The sequence below is a fragment of the Squalius cephalus genome, assembly GCF_949319135.1.
Source record: "Squalius cephalus genome assembly, chromosome: 11".
NCBI lineage: Eukaryota > Metazoa > Chordata > Actinopteri > Cypriniformes > Leuciscidae > Squalius > Squalius cephalus.
The window spans coordinates 32,988,640-33,011,775 of record NC_137132.1 but is presented as its reverse complement, the minus strand read 5'-3'; the positions used below and the strand labels follow the sequence as shown (position 1 = coordinate 33,011,775).

The 23,136-nt window shown below is 39.3% G+C and overlaps 1 protein-coding gene across 9 annotated transcripts in view; it reads right to left on the bottom strand.

Moving 5' to 3' along the window:
- Positions 1-88: 88 nt before the first annotated feature.
- The window catches only part of sh3bgr (SH3 domain binding glutamate-rich protein), a 46,123-nt gene continuing 23,075 nt past the window's right edge, over positions 89-23,136 (bottom strand). For 2 of the 9 annotated variants that reach the window (XM_079885931.1, XM_079885936.1), the window contains 7 exons: positions 23,101-23,124; positions 22,862-22,888; positions 21,468-21,491; positions 17,454-17,477; positions 13,439-13,462; positions 5,799-5,850; positions 89-1,586 (listed from right to left, as the gene is read on the bottom strand). In XM_079885931.1, coding sequence (XP_079742057.1) covers positions 5,842-5,850; positions 13,439-13,462; positions 17,454-17,477; positions 21,468-21,491; positions 22,862-22,888; positions 23,101-23,124 — 132 coding nt within the window. In that variant the 3' untranslated portion in view covers positions 89-1,586; positions 5,799-5,841. The remainder of the gene's footprint in view (positions 1,587-5,798; positions 5,851-13,438; positions 13,463-17,453; positions 17,478-21,467; positions 21,492-22,861; positions 22,889-23,100; positions 23,125-23,136) is intronic. The other 7 variants (XM_079885934.1, XM_079885937.1, XM_079885933.1 and 4 more) reach the window with 6 other exon arrangements.

Here is a 23,136-nt window from a genome sequence, read left to right as displayed (position 1 = left end):
TTGAATTGGCACCACCCTGGTTGAACATTTCTGCTCTTTAAATACACACAATGTGTCAAGAATAGAACATAATGAAGCAGACAGCGCCTTTAATACTCACTCTTTAATGTTAAAGAAGGGTATTTCCAACCATTCACATCTGTCTACATATAGTGCATTAGAACTGCCGAACGACTACAGAGAATGGCTTCCCGCAGGAATTGACGTCACACATTCGGACTGAAATCAGACACAATAGACTGAAAAAGGAGGGAATTATGAATTATGCCCTTTTACAGTGTTATTGTCTAATTATAACTTCAACTTCAACCAACTTTGAAGCATTTTGTGTAGTCTAATTTTGCCCCAATGAAGTATGTATACATGTACATTTAACTACAGACAGTACAAGTTTTGGACACACCTACTCGGTCTTTATTACTACTAATATTTTCCATATTTCAGGATGATAACAGAAAAAGAAGCATGCCAATTATGTAATAGCCGAAAATATTAAACAAATCAAAACTATTATATTTTAACTCAATGGTTTATAAACAGTTTTTTTTATTTTTTTTTATTTTTTTTGCCTGAGGGCCCAACTTTTAAATTGTAATTTAAAATATCCTTAAATATTCTTAGCCCTACTTTCATATTCAGTTAGCTAAAACTGTTTGGGCAATTTCCAATCATACTGTAAGATTGACATTTATTTTACCATGAGCTGTACAGACCCAACAATATGCAAAGTTATTGACTTATGCTGAAAAATAATATTGACAATATTGGATTTTTAAATTGAATTCTCTTTCATGCCATTAGCAAAACAAACTATAGTCAATGTTCATATTCATGAACCATATTTATTGTCTTTTGGATCAGTTTTCTTTTGCACTTGCACTTTATTCAGTTTTTGGGGATAATGGGATATCAATTACCTGCAAATGTTAGGATATACAAAATGTTATCTTACAGCTAGCTTGGCTAAGTGCAGATGTTAGCATCTACTTACTTCTAGCTTGGCTAAGTGCAAATGTTAGCATCTACAAAATGTTATCTTACGGCTAGTTTGGCTAAGTGACTGATGAATTTGATCGAACGTACAGCCTTTGACAACACAACATACAAGTTTTCTCCTACCGTCTAGAAGTTGATAAAGCCTATGAATTTGCTACGGTTTGATTTTATAATTAGCATTTAGCATTGTAGCAAAGTGTGTCCAAAGTTTGACTGGTAGTGTACTTCACAACACAGAGAGTTATTGCAAGTATTGGTTTGGCACATTTAAATGGTTCAGCACAACTATTTGGGATTCTATAGAACAAAGTCACAAAATGTTAGTTTAAAGGTTATAGAAATAGCTATATTCTATATGTACAGTAAGAAAAAAGACATCCCTTTAAAATTCACTTGCCAGTTAAGCAATAAAAGCATACAAAGGCATCTTGCAGCCTCATCAGTAATGGGATAAGGCACAGTATTCATGGGGAGCTTGAAGCCGGGGTCCTGAGTGCATGTTCTCAGTGCAGTGGTGTCACATTTGGCTTGAGTAACGCTTCGGTGAAGGTGTTTGTGGGGGATTTTGGATGGCTCCAGGGAACTTCAAGCTGGAAGGTAAGGCACATAGTAAGGGTTGTGCGTTCATAAATGTGAAGCATCAAAGGTTGCTCGTCAACATCATGATACCCCTCCCATTTTTTTGTCACGCTGTTGATTTCCACAAAGAAAATGAAAAATAGCAAAAAACAGAATGGAAAATGTGTTTATAGTAGTATGCTTAATAGTAATTAGGCTTGTCACTACACAAAATTGTTATAAATTGAACAACACCTTACAGGTTTTATAATTCTCAATAGCACCACATAACCACTCCAGACAGCAACATAGTGTCAGCCCAGATCCGGCCCACGTGTGTGTTGAATCCACATGTACCAGATGTGACCCGGATCTGGGCCGACACTATGTTGCTGTCTGGGACATAACACCACATAATTAACAACTTAATTATACTAATAAAGGTATATTCAACCTGGATACATACAGTGCACTCACGCTAAGCAGTATGTACTATACAGCAAATCCAAACTGCTTGATAGTTATTAACTATATTAACGGCCAGAGATATTTTTAAAGTTGGTGTGGCAAGCAGGGCGGGGCCACGAGCCGTGGGAAGGGAGCGAGTGTTTATGAGCGTCACCTGCGCGCCACACCAGTCTCGAGTCCCGCGGAGGAGCTCCGGAACGATGAAAGGAAGAGTGACTATAGAGGACCGGGCCTGGATTTAATGTTGTTGTTTTATGTTTATACGCTTTACTTTTGTTTTGTCGTTTGATTATTTTATCTTTCAAATTACGTTTAACGTGCACCGGTTCCCGCCTTCTTCTTCCCTAAACACAAACTTAGTTACAGTTGGATATATAGGACATCCTATACTATATTAAATAGGAAATCTCGGATATGTGATTGTTTAGTAATTGTTTTATCGCCGCAAAGCTCTCTATGTAAAGTTCAGCATATATATATAATAAACTTTATCCACAGTAGTCACATAAAGTGATACCGTATATACTATATAGCAAAACTAATTTTTCATCGCTAATGTAATTATATTATCACCTAGGTCTTTATTCCCACTTTTTTTGCATACATACAGTACATTAATGTAGGAAGATTTTATACAGCATATTTAAACTGCTTGATTGCTTATATGTGACCCTGGACCACAAAACCAGTCACATGGGTCACTTTTTTTAAATTGAGATTCATACATCATCTGAAAACTGAACAAATAATCTTTCCATTGATGTATGGTTTGTTATGATAGGACAGATATTTGGCAGAGATACAACTATTGAAAATCTGGAATCTGAGGGTGAAAAAAAATCGAAACTGAGAAAATCGCCTTTAAAGTTGTTCATTTATGTTCACGATTCGCTGCATTCACTCACAAAAATAAATGTTTTATATATTTATGGTAGGAAATTTACAAAATATCTTCATGGAACATGATCTTTACTTAATATCCTAATGATTTTTGGCATAAAAGAAAAATCGATAATTTTGACCCATACAATGTATTGTTTGGCTATTGCCACAAATATACCCGTGCGACTTGTGACTGGTTTAGTGATCCAGGGTCACATGTAGTTAACGATATTAAGATATTATAAACATTGAAATCCTGATTTTCTGTAAAGCTGCTTTGAAGCAATGCGTATTATAGAAAGTGCTATGCAAATAATTTAACTTGACTTGATGCTTAAAATAAGAGAGTTTAAAGCACAGGCGTTATTTGGGGACCAAGAAATGCACCCACAACTTTTTGCCATGGCCAATTTTGTCCCCATCTCTTTATGAAATAGCTTGCGGCAGGGTGCATCTTCTAATAAGCAGGAAACATCTCCAATTTTAGTTTTCATTTCATTAGTTTGTGTCATTTTTTATGTTTTGCTGAGTGTGTCCGAGAGTGACAGCAGCAATATCCTCTCCCGTACAGCTCTGAGATGTATCTGTCTGTACCTATGAGATCACAAAACAACATGCACACAAATGTGTCGACGCGCTTAAGCTGAGGTGCTTTTCATTTACTAAAATTAGGTTATTTTATTGCAGGCTAGAACCCTGGACCCTCAATGCAACAAGATTAACTCCAGACCAACAGTATTCTGATATTCTGAATGATACCAATCCACAGTCTGACTTGTGATTAAGCCTGGAATCATAATCACAACATGTTGGTTCATTTTTTTTCACCATTCCTGTCAGCTGATGAAGTTATTTGCCACTGTAGACTCTGGCTTGCTTAGTTGGGGACACTTAATATTCAACAATATAGATTTGACTGCACTGACACTATTGGATGAGAACTGAACTGGGCTGCTTTTTAGATTAATTGAGCTCATTGCATAATTAATGAACTTTAAACAGTTATTGAACTGAACTGAATCAACACTGAACTGACTTCAGTTGAATAATGGCTGTTTACTGTTGTCTTTTTAGAGCTGCTTTACAGCCGAATTGAACTCTGTTTGCATCACTGAATCATTATTTTCCCGTTATCTCTGTAAAGCTGCTTTGAAACAATCTGTAATGCACTATATACATAAAGATGAATTGACTTGACCATGCTTAACATTCAAATGCTGATCCATGCATTTATTCACTGACCTATTAAATAATATATAATGACCATGGACAGTGGCAGAAATATAGATCAAATTAAATACTTCACAAGTTTATGTGAGCACTTAAATTGATCAGCAAGTATTATTGCTTTCTCAAATCACAGTGTATCCCAATGTGCAGTTGAAACTGTTGTTTAAAAGATTTTTTAGTTTTCTACTTGTCATATTGCATCTTATTAATTTCATCACTATATATCACATGAACTATTCATCAAAACAGTTCATGTTCAATTATTTGTGCAAATGTATTTAATATTTATAGTTAAACCTTTGTCATTCTTGACTTTACAGTCGATGGTTCATCTCACTAGTCTGCTAGGTATTCGTAAATGTATGTTTTGGTCAATCATATCTTTTTCTTTTGTAAAAATGTATATAATAATAAATATATTTAGTAATTTATCATGATATAATAAGTGATCATTATAATGAAAAAATAATGAATTAATTGTTAAGTATCAGATTTAATTTGGATAAAAACTTATTTGACAAAAGTAAATTCCTCCCATGACTGTATTTGACCATCTGACAGCAATGTCACTCCGGGTTCTCTTTCTTTTCATACTGGAAGTTACATTTGGTGCCACCTTGCGACTCGAGACAGTAAGACATTAACTCAAATAAATATTACTGTTACAGTTTTAATATTACATATTAATAAGTGGGATGATGTACAACCAGCCGGTCAGAATTACAAAATAAATCCCTTTGCTTTGGTTCAGAGTCCTGATCACCCTGTTGTGGTTTATTTTTAGACAATGACTGGCTAAATGTAAATGATCTCTACATTATCTATATTATTAATTATCTCTACTATATTTTGTTTTGTTTTTTAAAATAAAGCAGTTTTTCTCTTTTAGAATTCACCTTACAATTAAACAGCCCAATATTGCTGTTGTTCCTTTAAGAAACTCTTTCCATGTGAAATGAACAGCGGTACTTTGATTAACTTTGACGGGTCTTTTGTCAATAGATTTTCTGGTGTTATACACCAGAAGAAATAAAATCATCTATCCTGCTGATGTTAGTCACTGTGACTGGGAGGGGCAAGTTTCTGAACACTGAATTGTACGAGTTAATCCCCCCTTTTCACAGACGAGGCTTAAAATAGTCCCCGACTAAAATACAAGTTTGAGCTGTTTTAACTGAAAGCAACTAGCAATATTACTACACCAGTAATGTTTTACTAAGGCACGTTTATAAAAGCTACTTATTTAATGTCCTAAATGAACTAAGGCTTAATCCTGGCTTAATCTAACCCTGTCTGTGAAACAAGGCATGCTTAGTATTTAAGCTACAGTATCTTTTCATAGTACAATGAACTCTTTTATCTTAAAAGATAAAGAAAAAAGATTCCTCATGACTTTAAAACTGTGAGGTAATTAAATATCAACGATACATTTTAAAGATGCTTATAAACAAATGCAACAAACACAGAAAGTCATTTTAGGCCAATATGATTTAAGATAACATAAACGTGAGTCATTCCTGGCAGGATCTTTCTTTTAAGCACTCAACAGTCTTTGGTTCACCTCACCAGGCACACAAATATCTTTAGTCATAGACAAAAGCAAGCAAATGGTATCCTACAGCGCCACCAAGTGGCAGAGAAGACAAAAGAAACGCATGTATTACCTGTGTGGGAAAATCCAGGTCCAAAATCCTCAGTTTCAGAACACTAGTCTTCCTGTGAATGACAGCAATCACACAGTTAACAGCATATTGATCCTAGATGCTATAAATGCCTCCTGTATAATTTGTTTGGCCATAATTCTATTCTATTTTTCAATATTTATCATTATTATTTGGTTTTATTAATCATTTTTGTGCAGCTTAGAGGAAAACAATACAAATCTGCACAAAATTGTTATACTGTACCTGAATTATGAATCAACCTGAAAAGTGTAGCCTATCGATTAGTTTATTAATTAAGTTATCATTAAGCAGCATCAGCATATTGAATCAGTCAAATGCTATACCAATCTATGAAGAAACTATTTCTTCAAGACAAGTTTTGTTGTTTTAGTTGTCTTTTTAAAGTATTATAAAGTATCTTGAATACCAGACAATAATTTTAATGTGTCCCTCAGATTGTAAAACTAAACAAATACTGTATACAGTAATATTACAATAGAAATCTAGGAAGCAAGGCATTCCAGAGTTTAAAAGCAGAAGGGTTCTCGGATGTTGTTGACTGAGCCTAAGTTGTTCTAAACTTGGAATATTCCCTTCGGACTTGCATTGTGTGGCCTACCACGGTACCACTCTACTTCACAGACTTTTTAACATTCTCTCTCACTAAAGAGTTATGACATTGAAAATACACTCAGACCCAATGCTGAGATAACAGGAACATTTTTCACAGCATTTTTTTTACACCACACCAAAACACCATTCACTGCATCTTGTTCCCATCTGAATGTCAACCATGCCACCCTGAAGGAGCAGAGTCCATGTCCTGCTTTTTTCAATACAACATTTTCAAACCAACGTGTACTGCATGCTGATGGTCTTGCTAAACGTCAGATTTTTTCTCTATGCATCAACATCATGTTTACAATGCTTCATTAAACTCGTTGGTGCACATTGAAGGGTAGACGGCAATATTTTCTCCACCCTAGTCCTTCGCATATTCCATAAAAAAGTACAGGACTCAGGAGCATAAAAACAGAAACCCAAACACTATTTGGCTATCTGGATATATGATGACATAGTAATGTTGCATTATTATTAATTGTTCTTGAATTTCCCTTTACTAAGATTTGCACCAACTAACTTTCCCTTTCATAGGTTCACTCGATGCTGTGTCAGTAGTGGGAACACCCTCCAGGTGTGAGGACTGTCTGAAGCCCATCGAGGCACACGTGAGCTAGACGCCTGCGGCTCTGATGTCAAGCTAATGGCTCTGGATTGCGTGGTAGCAGCAGAGGGGTGCTATGTTAAGCAGATTGAATTCACACATGACCCAGATGCTTGCGATGCAAATCTCTTTCATGTAAAGGAATAATGATGATGAAGATGATCACAGCATATATGAATAGCCTGGAGATATTTCTGCATTGAAACAATTCCTTCTGGACTTTTGGGGTTGACACATGTTGATAAGAACAGAAAACACATCAGTGATCTCTTATCAGAATCATCAAGGGGGAATACGTTCTCACTCCCTGTAGAGATTATCGATGTACATTCTACTCTCAACGCATGGGTTGAGGCCAGGAGAGTGGAGGTTACACCTTGAAGTGGTGAGTGTGATCTGGCAAAAGGTTCGGATGGGCGAAGGTGGATCTGTTTCCGTCCAGTGAAACAGCTCAGTGTCCTCTTCTCTCTGTTCCCTAGTAATGCAAAGGTAGCCCAGATCCTGCCGATTTGACTGCTCTTAGTGGACCTTTTGAGGATAAGGGAAAACAGAAATGTCTAAGTCACCAACCTAGGTTTGGTTTTTGGATCTGATATCTCTTTTAAGCCCGGGACACACCAAGCCGACGGTCGGCCGTCGGGCAGTTTTTGTGCATCGGCCTACTAATTATTTTCAATGTGTCTCGCACGGTTTCGCACAGTTTGAAATTAGTCCTTGTCTGCTTTTTTTCGGCCGAACTCGAAAGAGAGAGAGAACTCTGATTGGCTGTTCGGCTTAGTGAACGAGTCAGTGCACGAGAATAATAGCAAAACAGTGAGCAAAGAAGTCAAAACGACACAGATAGAGGGCTGTTCTAATGTTACGTCATCTTACCTGAGTGTTCCTTGGTGAATATTTCAATATTAACATGAGCGGAGTGGAATAAAGAAAGTGTTTAGCAGGATTGATATTCAAAACGGTAAGCACGCACAGCTTTGTTTACGGTTTGTGTATCTGCAGTCTGCAGCGTCGGTTTCCCTTTTTGAATGACGAATATAGATGAATATATCTTCAGAAATAGACAGTTGTCTCATTTCCACGCAGGCGCAGAACGTGCATGACGGTCATGGCTGACAGTCGGCTGTAGTTCGCTCGGTGTGTTCAGGTGCAACTTTTTTCCCCCGACGCAGGCGACGCGAGGCGACAACACAGTCGGCTTTCAACAGTGCTAGTTCTTTGGCGTCGGTTTGGTGTGTCCCGGGCTTTAGAGGGTTCTCCTTGGAAGATTCCAGTCCAATTGGACCTACTTTCTCAGGATCAATTTGGCAGCCTCATCCAGAGATGTGGAACCTTGGAAAGTTGGACCCAGTCCACTGCCCTATTAGATCAGTGCTGGCATTCCTTCATACGTGTTTCTTTCCGGCTACACTCAGGGTATATGTAGCTGCAATTGCTACATGTTCCATGCTGGGTGTTTCTGTCAGAGACATTCTTTGATTTCCTGCTTTATCCGTGGACCGAGATGGCTAAGCCCTTTCTGCCTCATGGGATTTTCCGTTGTCTTACAGAGATGAAAGAACTTACAGAATCAACCTATGAAAGGGAACATCTCCGTTACATATATAAACTTGGTTCCCTGAGAAGGGAACGAGATTCTGAGAGTACTTCTTAGTCCTGCTTTTGCTTCCATCATTGCAAACATGTCCTTTTGAGGCACCGGTGATGGATGATGCAAGTGCCATCAGCCAAACAATTGGCATGATTCTTTAAAGGCTTTAGACAATTGTCACACCTGGAGGGTGTTCCCATAGCATTAAAAAAACCTAAATAAATTACAAAGATCTGATGAGAAAAAACAAAACAAAGATCTGATAACTTCAGAAATTTTAAATAATATGTTACAATACTGTAACAAATAAAGTGACAAAACAAGGTTCATAAATATGTTAGTATGTCTAATAAAAAACAAAGTCTGATTAAAAAAAAACACCTAGAATAAATACTTTTTGTCTTTATTGAACACACTGACCCAACAATTGCAAACATGTTAAACTGTTAAAGTGTTCAATAAAAATATAAAACGTATCTTATTTTGTGGTTTTTGTTTGATCAAGATAAAGCTGGTGTAAGCGATGTTGGCCAAGTTCACTTGTGTTTTTGTTTTTTTTCTCCTAAGAGAAATTTCTGAGCCACGTTTTATATTTTAAAAAAATGTGAGAACACTCCTGAGCTATAAAAGAGTGACATTTGAGCAGAAAAAACAACAAACAAACTATTTAGGGCACTGTGGACTGAAGCAGCAGGGCTGAGAGCTGTGGGAGCAGAGGCCTCGTCACTGGCCTTGCTCCGCTCCCATGGCTCTCGGCTCCACCCTGCCTCACACCAATTGTACCTATTTCACTGACTCCTGTCAAATAACAGAGACATTTTATGTGTGATACTCCAAAAGTGAATCGCTTGCAGCAGCTTTAAACTCTGCAACAGCAAGAAAAAAATCAAGCAATTCAATGAAACAAATGTAAAGGCAAAACTTTTTCAGATGCAAGTGTCTAGACCAGTAGTTCTCACCCTTTCTGACTCAAAGACAATATTTGAAGCCCCCCACCCCCGGCAGTCCCATGGCGTCACACACGGCCCGCCAGTGATTATAAAAGAACACCTGAATTACACGTCATCAACTTTTTTGTCTTCAGGAGCCGTTTGTTTGTAGCGCGTTGTAACAAAGATGAAACGATGGAGAAAAAAGCAGCAAATTCAGACATTTAGAAAGTGTGTGCCTCCCTGTCCTTGTTTTATGACACCTGAAGACACCCATGATCTTTGCATTGTTTACTTGGGAGAGCTCGAGGGGTCTGGATGCGTTTAATGTGACAAGTTCACAGTATGGAAGCTCTGCTCACACTTGGCCCTCTTCTAGAGGGATGAAGGACAAGCATCTGCAGTCTGCACCCTGTGCTTTGGGTTTTGCTGCTGCCGCCGGTGACATGAAGTCTCAGATCATGGGGCTCGCAGGTTGAGCTGGCTGAGGAATTTGAGAAAAGGATTTCGTTTTTTCAATCCTTGTTGCTAGCTGGGGCGATCTGCTGGATCAGGAAGCCCATTCTTTGGCTTCTTCCATCAACCCCACATACGAGGAACTGTTGGATGTAATGGCCAGCACCATGACCAGGTTGAACCTGACTCGCGCAAGAGATAGGACGTTGCTCGCAGTGGACTCAATGAGCGATTTCTGGTGAGTTTTGTTCGTCCCTCCTCCATGAGCCTGCCGTTTCTTCCGGATCTTCATGGAAGAAGCTGAATTCAACACACATCATTCCTTTTCCACATTCAAATTACACAAATGTGGAGAGATTGAGCGAGCAGGGATACATGAAGATGTCCCCTGTAGAAGAGAAGCTGGCTAGCGGAGTGAGGCATCTTCACGTAAACGCGTCTTAACATTGAAATCACTCGTGCCAGACGCTCTATTCGCGTTTGGTGTGAACGCAGCATTAGGCGTCAAAGATATCGTCATCTCCGTTGTTTTCTGCAAACTTCAGAAGAAAAATGCAAAAAAATAGCTGTAACTCACGCAGCTGACGACGGCTTCTTGGAAGTTTGTGATAAACATTGGCGCATCTCCTGTGACGTAGGCGCTAGCGACGATGTATAATGACATGTAACATGTAATGGTGTCCCATTTCTTAGGGGAATATTTTCACCCCTACGCCTTGACACTCTGTTTCAAGGGGCAAGGGTAAGGGGTAGGCGAAGGGCTAGGGGTAGGCGAAGGGGTATAAAATAGAATTGGGATTGGGCCTAAATATGTCAGACATTAAGGAGAAGGAAAAAAACGTCCTTCTTTATGCTCCGGTTTCACCCTCTGAACTCTTAGGCACGTCTGTCAAGGCGGTGGTTCAGAGAGGTGAAGGTGCAGTCAGCCTGTAAATGGCATGTGTTGCTACAAAATATGACCCATCATCTGATAGGTCTAGTGCAATGCTTGATGTGCTGAGGGTAACGGTTTACAAAGGATGGATGCGGTGAGATGATGCAACCTCCTCTTGTTCCAGTTGCCTCTTTTAACTGAAGTAGTTTTTTTGTAAGAGTGAAAAATATATATTAATCTTTCACTCTTTGAATTTCCCTCAGTGCCTCTAGAGTGTGCAAGCTTTAGAGATTGGTGAGACAATATGGAAAAAAAATTCTCATCCGTTTTCCTCCAGCGTATTGCTGTGAGGTTATGATGCGAGTGGGCACTTTGATGAAATGTGGAATTCCACATTATACAGAACTTACATCATCATTCATGGCCCCTCTTGAGAAATCATTACACCCCCTCTTTAGCTTGTGGTGGTTATATCAACCTTGTCGAATTTACACAGGGATTCAGCAGGTTTTTGTTGTTTAAAGAAAACAAAATCCGAATCTCTGTCATGCTAAGAGCAGTGTTTGATTATGTTATGCATGTTGGCACGTTCATACATTTGATGAGGTGTTGGAGAGTGATTGTATGTCCGAGGGTTGATGCAGGGTAAACAAAACTATGTTGGCAGTCGGCAAGCTTCAATCTACATCGTTTACCTCCCTGCCCAACTATTGTTGGATCTTGAAGTAGGGATATATGCTCCCCTTTGAATGGGTGCTGCTAAAGGTCTCTTGTATGATCCATGTTCAAGAATGCTGAGGTAGATTGCCTGTAGGGCATCCCTCCTTCTTTATCTGTCGCATACTATGGTGTAGCACTGAGGTAAAGCGACAGCTATAGCGTGTCTTTAGAGAGTGCCTTTACTCAAGTCAGGGTATGAGTTTTTTTTAAAGTAGAGTTATGGACAGGCTGTATATTGTCCCATTCTTTTATCTGCTTCTCTCCCCTAATTAAATTGGGGTCTTTAAGTAGGGCCTAAGCTCTGCTGCGACTTCTTTGTGTTATAAAGCCTGGTTAATGGGAGTTATCGTGCAAATTGCAACGTATCCTTTCTTTTGTTTACCTCCCTTTCCTGATATAGCCTTCCTGTAGCTCAAACAGTAGAGCGTTGGTGCTTGCAATGCTAAGGTCATGGGTTCGATTCCCAGGGAAAGCAAGAACTGATAAGAATGTAAATGTGTACCTTGAAATGCAAATGCATCCTTGGATGGATGGCAATACATAAGCTTGTTACCTTGGGCAGGATGGAGATAGACTACTACATCTTAGAAAAACAAGTAGTCGTCCACTCCTGGTCTATGCTAAGGTTCTAATTACTAAGGTTTTAGCTAATCGCTGCTTTTGTAGGCTGTTCCCTAAGAGCCTTCTCCGTCAATATTGCTGAGGTGCTAGTAAGGCATACCTGGACTAGCCTGGACTTACTTTGTAAATATGTTATGGAGCTTGGGAGTTTTACCCTAGTGCCGGTGGATATTGGCTTTAAAGAGTAGCACAACTATGTAGCATTTTGCAGGTCACATAGGATTGACGCACTCTTGACTCCGGCTGAGTTTCAGAGTCGTTTAGTGCTATGCCCGCTTTGTTTGTGAATATTCACAGCTTAGTGAGGCAGGCATTCCTTCAGCATGATATAGTGGGTATTGGTTACCCATAGCATCATCAACGCATTACATGTAGCATGAGTTACGTAATCTGATTACTTTTTTCAATTAACACGTAATGCATTACTTGGAGTGAGGTGCAGCTCAACCGCTTATGGCCCTTGCGAATGGTCCACTCATGCACTGCTCGCGTGAAACAACATTTGCTCAAATCCAGCTCCGACATGAAATTACTTTGCACCATATATCTTTCTGTTTATAATGAATTTCTTAAATAACTCAATTACAGTAGGCCTGTAGATAACATTTATGATATTTGTGGATTTAAAGCAATATTGTATAAAGTGGTTTAAATAAACGTGACGAGACTTGGCGTTTGCAGAGCTCGTGCAAACAATCCACGTCGACATCTACATGATCAAATGCTTTCTTTTCTGCTGTTTTCTCACCGCTGTCATTTTTGTTGTCATTCATCTAAACGCCGCTCTCAGCTCTCTTTCTTTTTACTACTAAGCAAAGACCAAAAAAGAACTTCGCTGTGAGTATATCACAAAATGAATGTTTGCTCAACTGAATAATGAATGTTACACTAATGAATATTGCCGTGTGGTAAAACTTGCTTCAGATAACAGCCATGCTGATGACATTTCCCAAAGCGTCAACACCAAGACACAGTGTCTCGTTCCCCTTCACAGGGAACCGGGTTGCATATGCAACCTGAGATGATTTACATGTTTGTTTGTTTTTTACTCACTTGTGACCCCTTTGGAAATGTGCTGAGGACCCCTAGTGGGCCCTGGACCCCTGGTTGAGAACCACTGATCTAGTCAATCTGAAAGATTTCAAACAAAACTGGTGACATGCACCGGTGCCCCTGGCCTTCCCCGACCACAACATGCTCAAAACAAGCTCAAATGTTCTAGAGTACCTCTGAGGCATGTTCCTCTTCCTCCTGCGATAAAGGAATTTGGTATTAAAACAGAAGAATGCATCAATGTATTTGAGTGAAAGAATCAACTACTGAGGGAGCTGAAGGTTATACTACACCCAGATAGTTCTCTGTGCTAAGAGGATGAGCAGTGGAAGTGAGTTTGAGTGGATATATATGTGTGTGTTTCCACAATAAACAAAGATCCTAGAAGTGACAGCCAGTGGGAAAAAAATTCTCCTGTAACATAAGTGAGGGATGGAATGACTGGAAAAGAAAAGAGAAGAAAAGAAAAGACAAATGAGAGAGATGAGGAGAGCTTGAAGCAGCATGTCTGGAGAAAAGGGAGAGCAGGTGAGGATCATGGAGAGGAGTTTACTGCAACTGAATGTGGAAAATAAAATTGGTGTGTGTACGCTTATGTCACAAAAATAAAAATATCACTAGTGTCGTGGTCGTGTGGTAAGTGCAAATGTTTTAGCACACTGAGTAGTAGTGCTTATGTGGAGGATGTGGGTTTCAATTTGACCCTCAACACTGATCATGGCATATCATTTCCTTGCATCGATTACAACATGATAATATTAGTATTCATGTGCAGTCTGGGGTATTTGTCTTAGTAGCATTTCTTTTTTTAGAAGCTGTTAATTTATTGATAATGTATGTTTCAGTGTCTAAACAAATGTAGTAAAAAAAAAAATAGCTGCAAGCAGCAATTATTGGGGCCAAGCACAATCAGATGACAAGACATGTTAACATTGCTGAAAGTGTCAGACCAGCTGCAACAATGAGCAATTAAAGACATTAAAGAGGATTTTAGGCAAAATGCCTGAAAAATCATAGAAACAGTAAATAAAAATATGATTTAATGCATTATCACTTTCGACCAATAGGTGGCGCAGTTACAAAACTGATGTGATGTGGTCAGAGTGAAGTGACAATGACACATATAAAGTTTGGTGTCAATATGTCAAGGCATTGCAGAGACAAAGCCTGAATAGTGCTATTAGCATCATGCCTCAACTTTGCAGCTGCACTATACGAAAACGGTTTCGTCAATCGACACGAAATCCATAACTTTTAGTCGGCACAGTCTGGAGATGATACGATTTGATTTTGGTGAAAATCGGACAAATGGTGTAGGAGGAGTTAGAAAAAGTAGGTTTTGAATGAAAATCAAGATGGCGGACAGGAAGATAGGCCAAATAAGGTAAACTTGGTATCTATGTTCTCGACTTGACCCAAGGAATCTATTAATACCAGTGGCATTTCAATACACTGATTTATTCAAAAGTTATTAGCATTTTTAGAAATTTTGTTATAATTTTTGACCAAAAGGTGGCGCTGTCTCGAAATATGTTGGGTACTTTCAGGGGATGGTACTGAAGGCACATTCTGAGTTTCGTCATATTACACCAATGCATATGTTTAGTATAGCATTTTATTTCACAAAACTGTATTGAAGTCAATGGGAATTTCATGTTTTGTTCTATTATAGCGCCACCAAGAGGCTCAGTCCCACCATTTTTGATGCAAGTGTCTAGACCAGTAGTTCCCACCCTTTCTGACTCAAAGACAATATTTGAAGCCCCCCACCCCCCGGCAGTCCCATGGCGTCACACACGGCCCGCCAGTGATTATAAAAGAACACCTGAATTACACGTCATCAACTTTTTTGTCTTCAGGAGCCGTTTGTTTGTAGCGCGTTGTAACAAAGATGAAACGATGGAGAAAAAAGCAGCAAATTCAGAAATTTAGAAAGTGTGTGCCTCCCTGTCCTTGTTTTATGACACCTGAAGACACCCATGATCTTTGCATTGTTTACTTGGGAGAGCTCGAGGGGTCTGGATGCGTTTAATGTGACAAGTTCACAGTATGGAAGCTCTGCTCACACTTGGCCCTCTTCTAGAGGCATGAAGGACAAGCATCTGCAGTCTGCACCCTGTGCTTTGGGTTTTTGCTGCTGCCGCTGGTGACATGAAGTCTCAGATCATGGGGCTCGCAGGTTGAGCTGGCTGAGGAATTTGAGAAAGGGATTTTGTTTTTTCAATCCTTGTTGCTAGCTGGGGCGATCTGCTGGACCAGAAAGCCCATTCTTTGGCTTCTTCCATCCACCCCACAAACGAGGAACTGTTGGATGTAATGGCCAGCACCATGACCAGGTTGAACCTGACTCGCGCAAGAGATAGGACGTTGCCCGCAGTGGACTCAATGAGCGATTTCTGAGTATGGACTATGGACTTCGACCGAAAACAGGAAATAAATACAGGTATGTGCACTGGCCGAATTAACTTCATTTTTATTCATATCTTTCACATCTACTGCAGTCAGATTCACCGTGTTCACTCTGAAGGAATCACTCACATTGGCTGTGCACTTGTAATAACACATCAAGGATGTTAAGAGGCTAAAAGCAGGTTTAAAACTTGCCCCATTTAAGTCAACAGGGTGCAAATTTTAAAAAGAGGATAACACGGTGTAGGCAACACCGATTTTTATCGTTGTTCTCTGTACTGACAGCACTCCAAATTTACAAAAAAATTAGCTCAATGTTAAAATTGACCGGAGTTCTCCTTTAAGTAGGGCCTAAGCTCTGCTGCGACTTCTTTGTGTTATAAAGCCTGGTTAATGAGAGTTATCGTGCAAATTGCAACATATCCTTTTCTTTTGTTTACCTCCCTTTCCTGATAGAGTGGTATGGGCATACACTGCCCCTTGGATGGATGGCAATACATAAGGTTGTAGCTTGGGCAGTATGGAGATAGACTACATCTTAGAAAAACAAGTAGTCGTCCACTCCTGGTCTATGCTAAGGTTCTAATTTATGAGGTTTTAGCAAATCCCTGCTTTTGTAGGCTGTTCCCTAAGAGCCTTCTCCGTCAATATTGCTGAGGTGCTAGTAAGGCATACCTGGACTAGCCTGGACTTCCTTTGTAAATATTTTATGGAGCTTAGGAGTTTGGCTTTAAAGAATAGCGCAACTATATAGCATTTTGCAAGTCACATAGGATTGACGCACTCTTGACTCCGGCTGAGTTTCAGAGTCGTTTAGTGCTATGCCCGCTTTGTTTGTGAATATTCACAGCTTAGTGAGGCAGGCATTCCTTCAGCATGATATAGTGGGTATTGGTTACCCATAGCATCATCAACGCATTACATGTAGCATGAGTTACGTAATCTGATTACTTTTTTCAATTCACAAGTAATGCATTACTTGGAGTGAGGTGCAGCTCAACCGCTTATGGCCCTTGCGAATGGTCCACTCATGCACTGCTCGCGTGAAACAACATTTGCTCAAATCCCGCTCCGACATGAAATTACTTTGTACCATACATCTTTCTGTTTATAATGAATTTCTTAAATAATTCAATTACAGTAGGCCTGTAGATAACAGTTATGATATTTGTGGATTTAAAGCAATATTGTATAAAGTGGTTTAAATAAACGTGACGAGACTTGGCGTTTGCAGAGCTCGTGCAAACAATCCACGTCGACATCTACATGATCAAATGCTTTCTTTTCTGCTGTTTTCTCACCGCTGTCATTTTTGTTGTCATTCATCTAAACGCCGCTCTCAGCTCTCTTTCTTTTTACTACTAAGCAAAGACCAAAAAAGAACTTCGCTGTGAGTATATCACAAAATGAATGTTTGCTCAACTGAGTAATGAATGTTACACTAATGAATATTGCCGTGTGGTAAAACTTGCTTCAGATAACAGCCATGCTGATGACATTTCCCAAAGCGTCAACACCAAGACACAGCATCTCGTTCCCCTTCACAGGGAACCGGGTTGCATATGCAACCTGAGATGATTTACATGTTTGTTTGTTTTTTACTCACTTGTGACCCCTTTGGAAATGTGCTGAGGACCCCTAGTGGGCCCTGGACCCCTGGTTGAGAACCACTGATCTAGTCAATCTGAAAGATTTCAAACAAAACTGGTGACATGCACCGGTGCCCCTGGCCTTCCCCGACCACAACATGCTCAAAACAAGCTCAAATGTTCTAGAGTACCTCTGAGGCATGTTCCTCTTCCTCCTGCGATAAAGGAATTTGGTATTAAAACAGAAGAATGCATCAATGTATTTGAGTGAAAGAATCAACTACTGAGGGAGCTGAAGGTTATACTACACCCAGATAGTTCTCTGTGCTAAGAGGATGAGCAGTGGAAGTGAGTTTGAGTGGATATATATGTGTGTGTTTCCACAATAAACAAAGATCCTAGAAGTGACAGCCAGTGGGAAAAAAATTCTCCTGTAACATAAGTGAGGGATGGAATGACTGGAAAAGAAAAGAGAAGAAAAGAAAAGACAAATGAGAGAGATGAGGAGAGCTTGAAGCAGCATGTCTGGAGAAAAGGGAGAGCAGGTGAGGATCATGGAGAGGAGTTTACTGCAACTGAATGTGGAAAATAAAATTGGTGTGTGTACGCTTATGTCACAAAAATAAAAATATCACTAGTGTCGTGGTCGTGTGGTAAGTGCAAATGTTTTAGCACACTGAGTAGTAGTGCTTATGTGGAGGATGTGGGTTTCAATTTGACCCTCAACACTGATCATGGCATATCATTTCCTTGCATCGATTACAACATGATAATATTAGTATTCATGTGCAGTCTGGGGTATTTGTCTTAGTAGCATTTCTTTTTTTAGAAGCTGTTAATTTATTGATAATGTATGTTTCAGTGTCTAAACAAATGTAGTAAAAAAAAAAATAGCTGCAAGCAGCAATTATTGGGGCCAAGCACAATCAGATGACAAGACATGTTAACATTGCTGAAAGTGTCAGACCAGCTGCAACAATGAGCAATTAAAGACATTAAAGAGGATTTTAGGCAAAATGCCTGAAAAATCATAGAAACAGTAAATAAAAATATGATTTAATGCATTATCACTTTCGACCAATAGGTGGCGCAGTTACAAAACTGATGTGATGTGGTCAGAGTGAAGTGACAATGACACATATAAAGTTTGGTGTCAATATGTCAAGGCATTGCAGAGACAAAGCCTGAATCGTGCTATTAGCATCATGCCTCAACTTTGCTGCTGCGCTATACGAAAACGGTTTCGTCAATCGACACGAAATCCATAACTTTTAGTCGGCACAGTCTGGAGATGATACGATTTGATTTTGGTGAAAATCGGACAAATGGTGTAGGAGGAGTTAGAAAAAGTAGGTTTTGAATGAAAATCAAGATGGCGGACAGGAAGATAGGCCAAATAAGGTAAACTTGGTATCTATGTTCTCGACTTGACCCAAGGAATCTATTAATACCAGTGGCATTTCAATACACTGATTTATTCAAAAGTTATTAGCATTTTTAGAAATTTTGTTATAATTTTTGACCAAAAGGTGGCGCTGTCTCGAAATATGTTGGGTACTTTCAGGGGATGGTACTGAAGGCACATTCTGAGTTTCGTAATATTACACAAATGCATTTGTTTAGTATAGCATTTTATTTCACAAAACTGTATTGAAGTCAATGGGAATTTCATGTTTTGTTCTATTATAGCGCCACCAAGAGGCTCAGTCCCACCATTTTTGATGCAAGTGTCTAGACCAGTAGTTCCCACCCTTTCTGACTCAAAGACAATATTTGAAGCCCCCCACCCCCGGCAGTCCCATGGCGTCACACACGGCCCGCCAGTGATTATAAAAGAACACCTGAATTACACGTCATCAACTTTTTTGTCTTCAGGAGCCGTTTGTTTGTAGCGCGTTGTAACAAAGATGAAACGATGGAGAAAAAAGCAGCAAATTCAGAAATTTAGAAAGTGTGTGCCTCCCTGTCCTTGTTTTATGACACCTGAAGACACCCATGATCTTTGCATTGTTTACTTGGGAGAGCTCGAGGGGTCTGGATGCATTTAATGTGACAAGTTCACAGTATGGAAGCTCTGCTCACACTTGGCCCTCTTCTAGAGGGATGAAGGACAAGCATCTGCAGTCTGCACCCTGTGCTTTGGGTTTTTGCTGCTGCCGCTGGTGACATGAAGTCTCAGATCATGGGGCTCGCAGGTTGAGCTGGCTGAGGAATTTGAGAAAGGGATTTAGTTTTTTCAATCCTTGTTGCTAGCTGGGGCGATCTGCTGGACCAGAAAGCCCATTCTTTGGCTTCTTCCATCCACCCCACAAACGAGGAACTGTTGGATGTAATGGCCAGCACCATGACCAGGTTGAACCTGACTCGCGAAAGAGATAGGACGTTGCCCGCAGTGGACTCAATGAGCGATTTCTGAGTATGGACTATGGACTTCGACCGAAAACAGGAAATAAATACAGGTATGTGCACTGGCCGAATTAACTTCATTTTTATTCATATCTTTCACATCTACTGCAGTCAGATTCACCGTGTTCACTCTGAAGGAATCACTCACATTGGCTGTGCACTTGTAATAACACATCAAGGATGTTAAGAGGCTAAAAGCAGGTTTAAAACTTGCCCCATTTAAGTCAACAGGGTGCAAATTTTAAAAAGAGGATAACACGGTGTAGGCAACACCGATTTTTATCGTTGTTCTCTGTACTGACAGCACTCCAAATTTACAAAAAAATTAGCTCAATGTTAAAATTGACCGGAGTTCTCCTTTAAGTAGGGCCTAAGCTCTGCTGCGACTTCTTTGTGTTATAAAGCCTGGTTAATGAGAGTTATCGTGCAAATTGCAACATATCCTTTTCTTTTGTTTACCTCCCTTTCCTGATAGAGTGGTATGGGCATACACTGCCCCTTGGATGGATGGCAATACATAAGGTTGTAGCTTGGGCAGTATGGAGATAGACTACATCTTAGAAAAACAAGTAGTTGTCCACTCCTGGTCTATGCTAAGGTTCTAATTTATGAGGTTTTAGCAAATCCCTGCTTTTGTAGGCTGTTCCCTAAGAGCCTTCTCCGTCAATATTGCTGAGGTGCTAGTAAGGCATACCTGGACTAGCCTGGACTTCCTTTGTAAATATTTTATGGAGCTTAGGAGTTTGGCTTTAAGGAATAGCGCAACTATATAGCATTTTGCAAGTCACATAGGATTGACGCACTCTTGACTCCGGCTGAGTTTCAGAGTCGTTTAGTGCTATGCCCGCTTTGTTTGTGAATATTCACAGCTTAGTGAGGCAGGCATTCCTTCAGCATGATATAGTGGGTATTGGTTACCCATAGCATCATCAACGCATTACATGTAGCATGAGTTACGTAATCTGATTACTTTTTTCAATTAACAAGTAATGCATTACTTGGAGTGAGGTGCAGCTCAACCGCTTATGGCCCTTGCGAATGGTCCACTCATGCACTGCTCGCGTGAAACAACATTTGCTCAAATCCCGCTCCGACATGAAATTACTTTGTACCATACATCTTTCTGTTTATAATGAATTTCTTAAATAATTCAATTACAGTAGGCCTGTAGATAACAGTTATGATATTTGTGGATTTAAAGCAATATTGTATAAAGTGGTTTAAATAAACGTGACGAGACTTGGCGTTTGCAGAGCTCGTGCAAACAATCCACGTCGACATCTACATGATCAAATGCTTTCTTTTCTGCTGTTTTCTCACCGCTGTCATTTTTGTTGTCATTCATCTAAACGCCGCTCTCAGCTCTCTTTCTTTTTACTACTAAGCAAAGAACAAAAAAGAACTTCGCTGTGAGTATATCACAAAATGAATGTTTGCTCAACTGAGTAATGAATGTTACACTAATGAATATTGCCGTGTGGTAAAACTTGCTTCAGATAACAGCCATGCTGATGACATTTCCCAAAGCGTCAACACCAAGACACAGTGTCTCGTTCCCCTTCACAGGGAACCGGGTTGCATATGCAACCTGAGATGATTTACATGTTTGTTTGTTTTTTACTCACTTGTGACCCCTTTGGAAATGTGCTGAGGACCCCTAGTGGGCCCTGGACCCCTGGTTGAGAACCACTGATCTAGTCAATCTGAAAGATTTCAAACAAAACTGGTGACATGCACCGGTGCCCCTGGCCTTCCCCGACCACAACATGCTCAAAACAAGCTCAAATGTTCTAGAGTACCTCTGAGGCATGTTCCTCTTCCTCCTGCGATAAAGGAATTTGGTATTAAAACAGAAGAATGCATCAATGTATTTGAGTGAAAGAATCAACTACTGAGGGAGCAGAAGGTTATACTACACCCAGATAGTTCTCTGTGCTAAGAGGATGAGCAGTGGAAGTGAGTTTGAGTGGATATATATGTGTGTGTTTCCACAATAAACAAAGATCCAAGAAGTGACAGCCAGTGGGAAAAAAATTCTCCTGTAACATAAGTGAGGGATGGAATGACTGGAAAAGAAAAGAGAAGAAAAGAAAAGACAACTGAGAGAGATGAGGAGAGCTTGAAGCAGCATGTCTGGAGAAAAGGGAGAGCAGGTGAGGATCATGGAGAGGAGTTTACTGCAACTGAATGTGGAAAATAAAATTGGTGTGTGTACGCTTATGTCACAAAAATAAAAATATCACTAGTGTCGTGGTCGTGTGGTAAGTGCAAATGTTTTAGCACACTGAGTAGTAGTGCTTATGTGGAGGATGTGGGTTTCAATTTGACCCTCAACACTGATCATGGCATATCATTTCCTTGCATCGATTACAACATGATAATATTAGTATTCATGTGCAGTCTGGGGTATTTGTCTTAGTAGCATTTCTTTTTATAGAAGCTGTTAATTTATTGATAATGTATGTTTCAGTGTCTAAACAAATGTAGTAAAAAAATTACAAAAACATGCATATTATATACCTTTAACAAAAAATAACAGATAAGTAAAATGTTTAGTGACCTTCTAAAGTAATTTGTTGTATTGTTGCAATATATATTTTTTTTTTTCAACAGTAACATTTCCTTTAATTTGAGATAGTGTTTCAATGTGGGTCTGTATTTCTCTTTATGTAAATAAAAAAAAAAGAAATTACAGAAAAATTAAAAATTTATAAATTTAAAATGTTGTCAAACTTGATGAATAATTACAATAAATCCTAACTTATGGAAAACAAGGCTGTATTTATTTGATCAAAACAGTTATAAAGAATTAATTAAAAGGAATTAATATCTTTATAAAAAAAATAGCTCAACCATTATACATTGGATAAGAAATGAATTAATTCTTACATTTCATTATTAATACATTAAATTGTCATTCTCAGGTTGATGCATTGTGATGCACTGATGCATTTCAGACACTAACTTCCAAACTAAATAAGCTACACTTATGTCATGTTGTATATATTATTCACTGAGGGACTTCAGTGAATCACTTATCTGGTATGAAAGTATTGTATGGTAAATTTGGTCCAAGTGCTGGAGAACAGATATCAAGTGTAGTTAGAAGAAAGAAAAGAGAGGAAAGAAAAAGAGAAAGAGAAGGAAAATAGAGACAAAAAGTGAAAAAAAAAAAAAACATGTATCAATCTACCTCAAGCTCTTGCAGTTCTTCTTCCTCCTAGAGGGGAGAACAGACTGAATCAGATGAGAGGAATGTGAGAGCTTAAGTTGAAGAGACGCATGCAGAAACAGATGGAGAGAGGAGAAAGAGACTGACAGGAGGCAGCTAGAATTGGGAAGTGAAACAGGATGTTAAAAGGAAGAATGAAGGAGGAAAATCAGTTGTAAATCACAAGTACAGAGATATACTGCTCATCAGACCCAAGTTACCTCAGACACCAAATCATCTTCTGCCTGTAAAAAGAA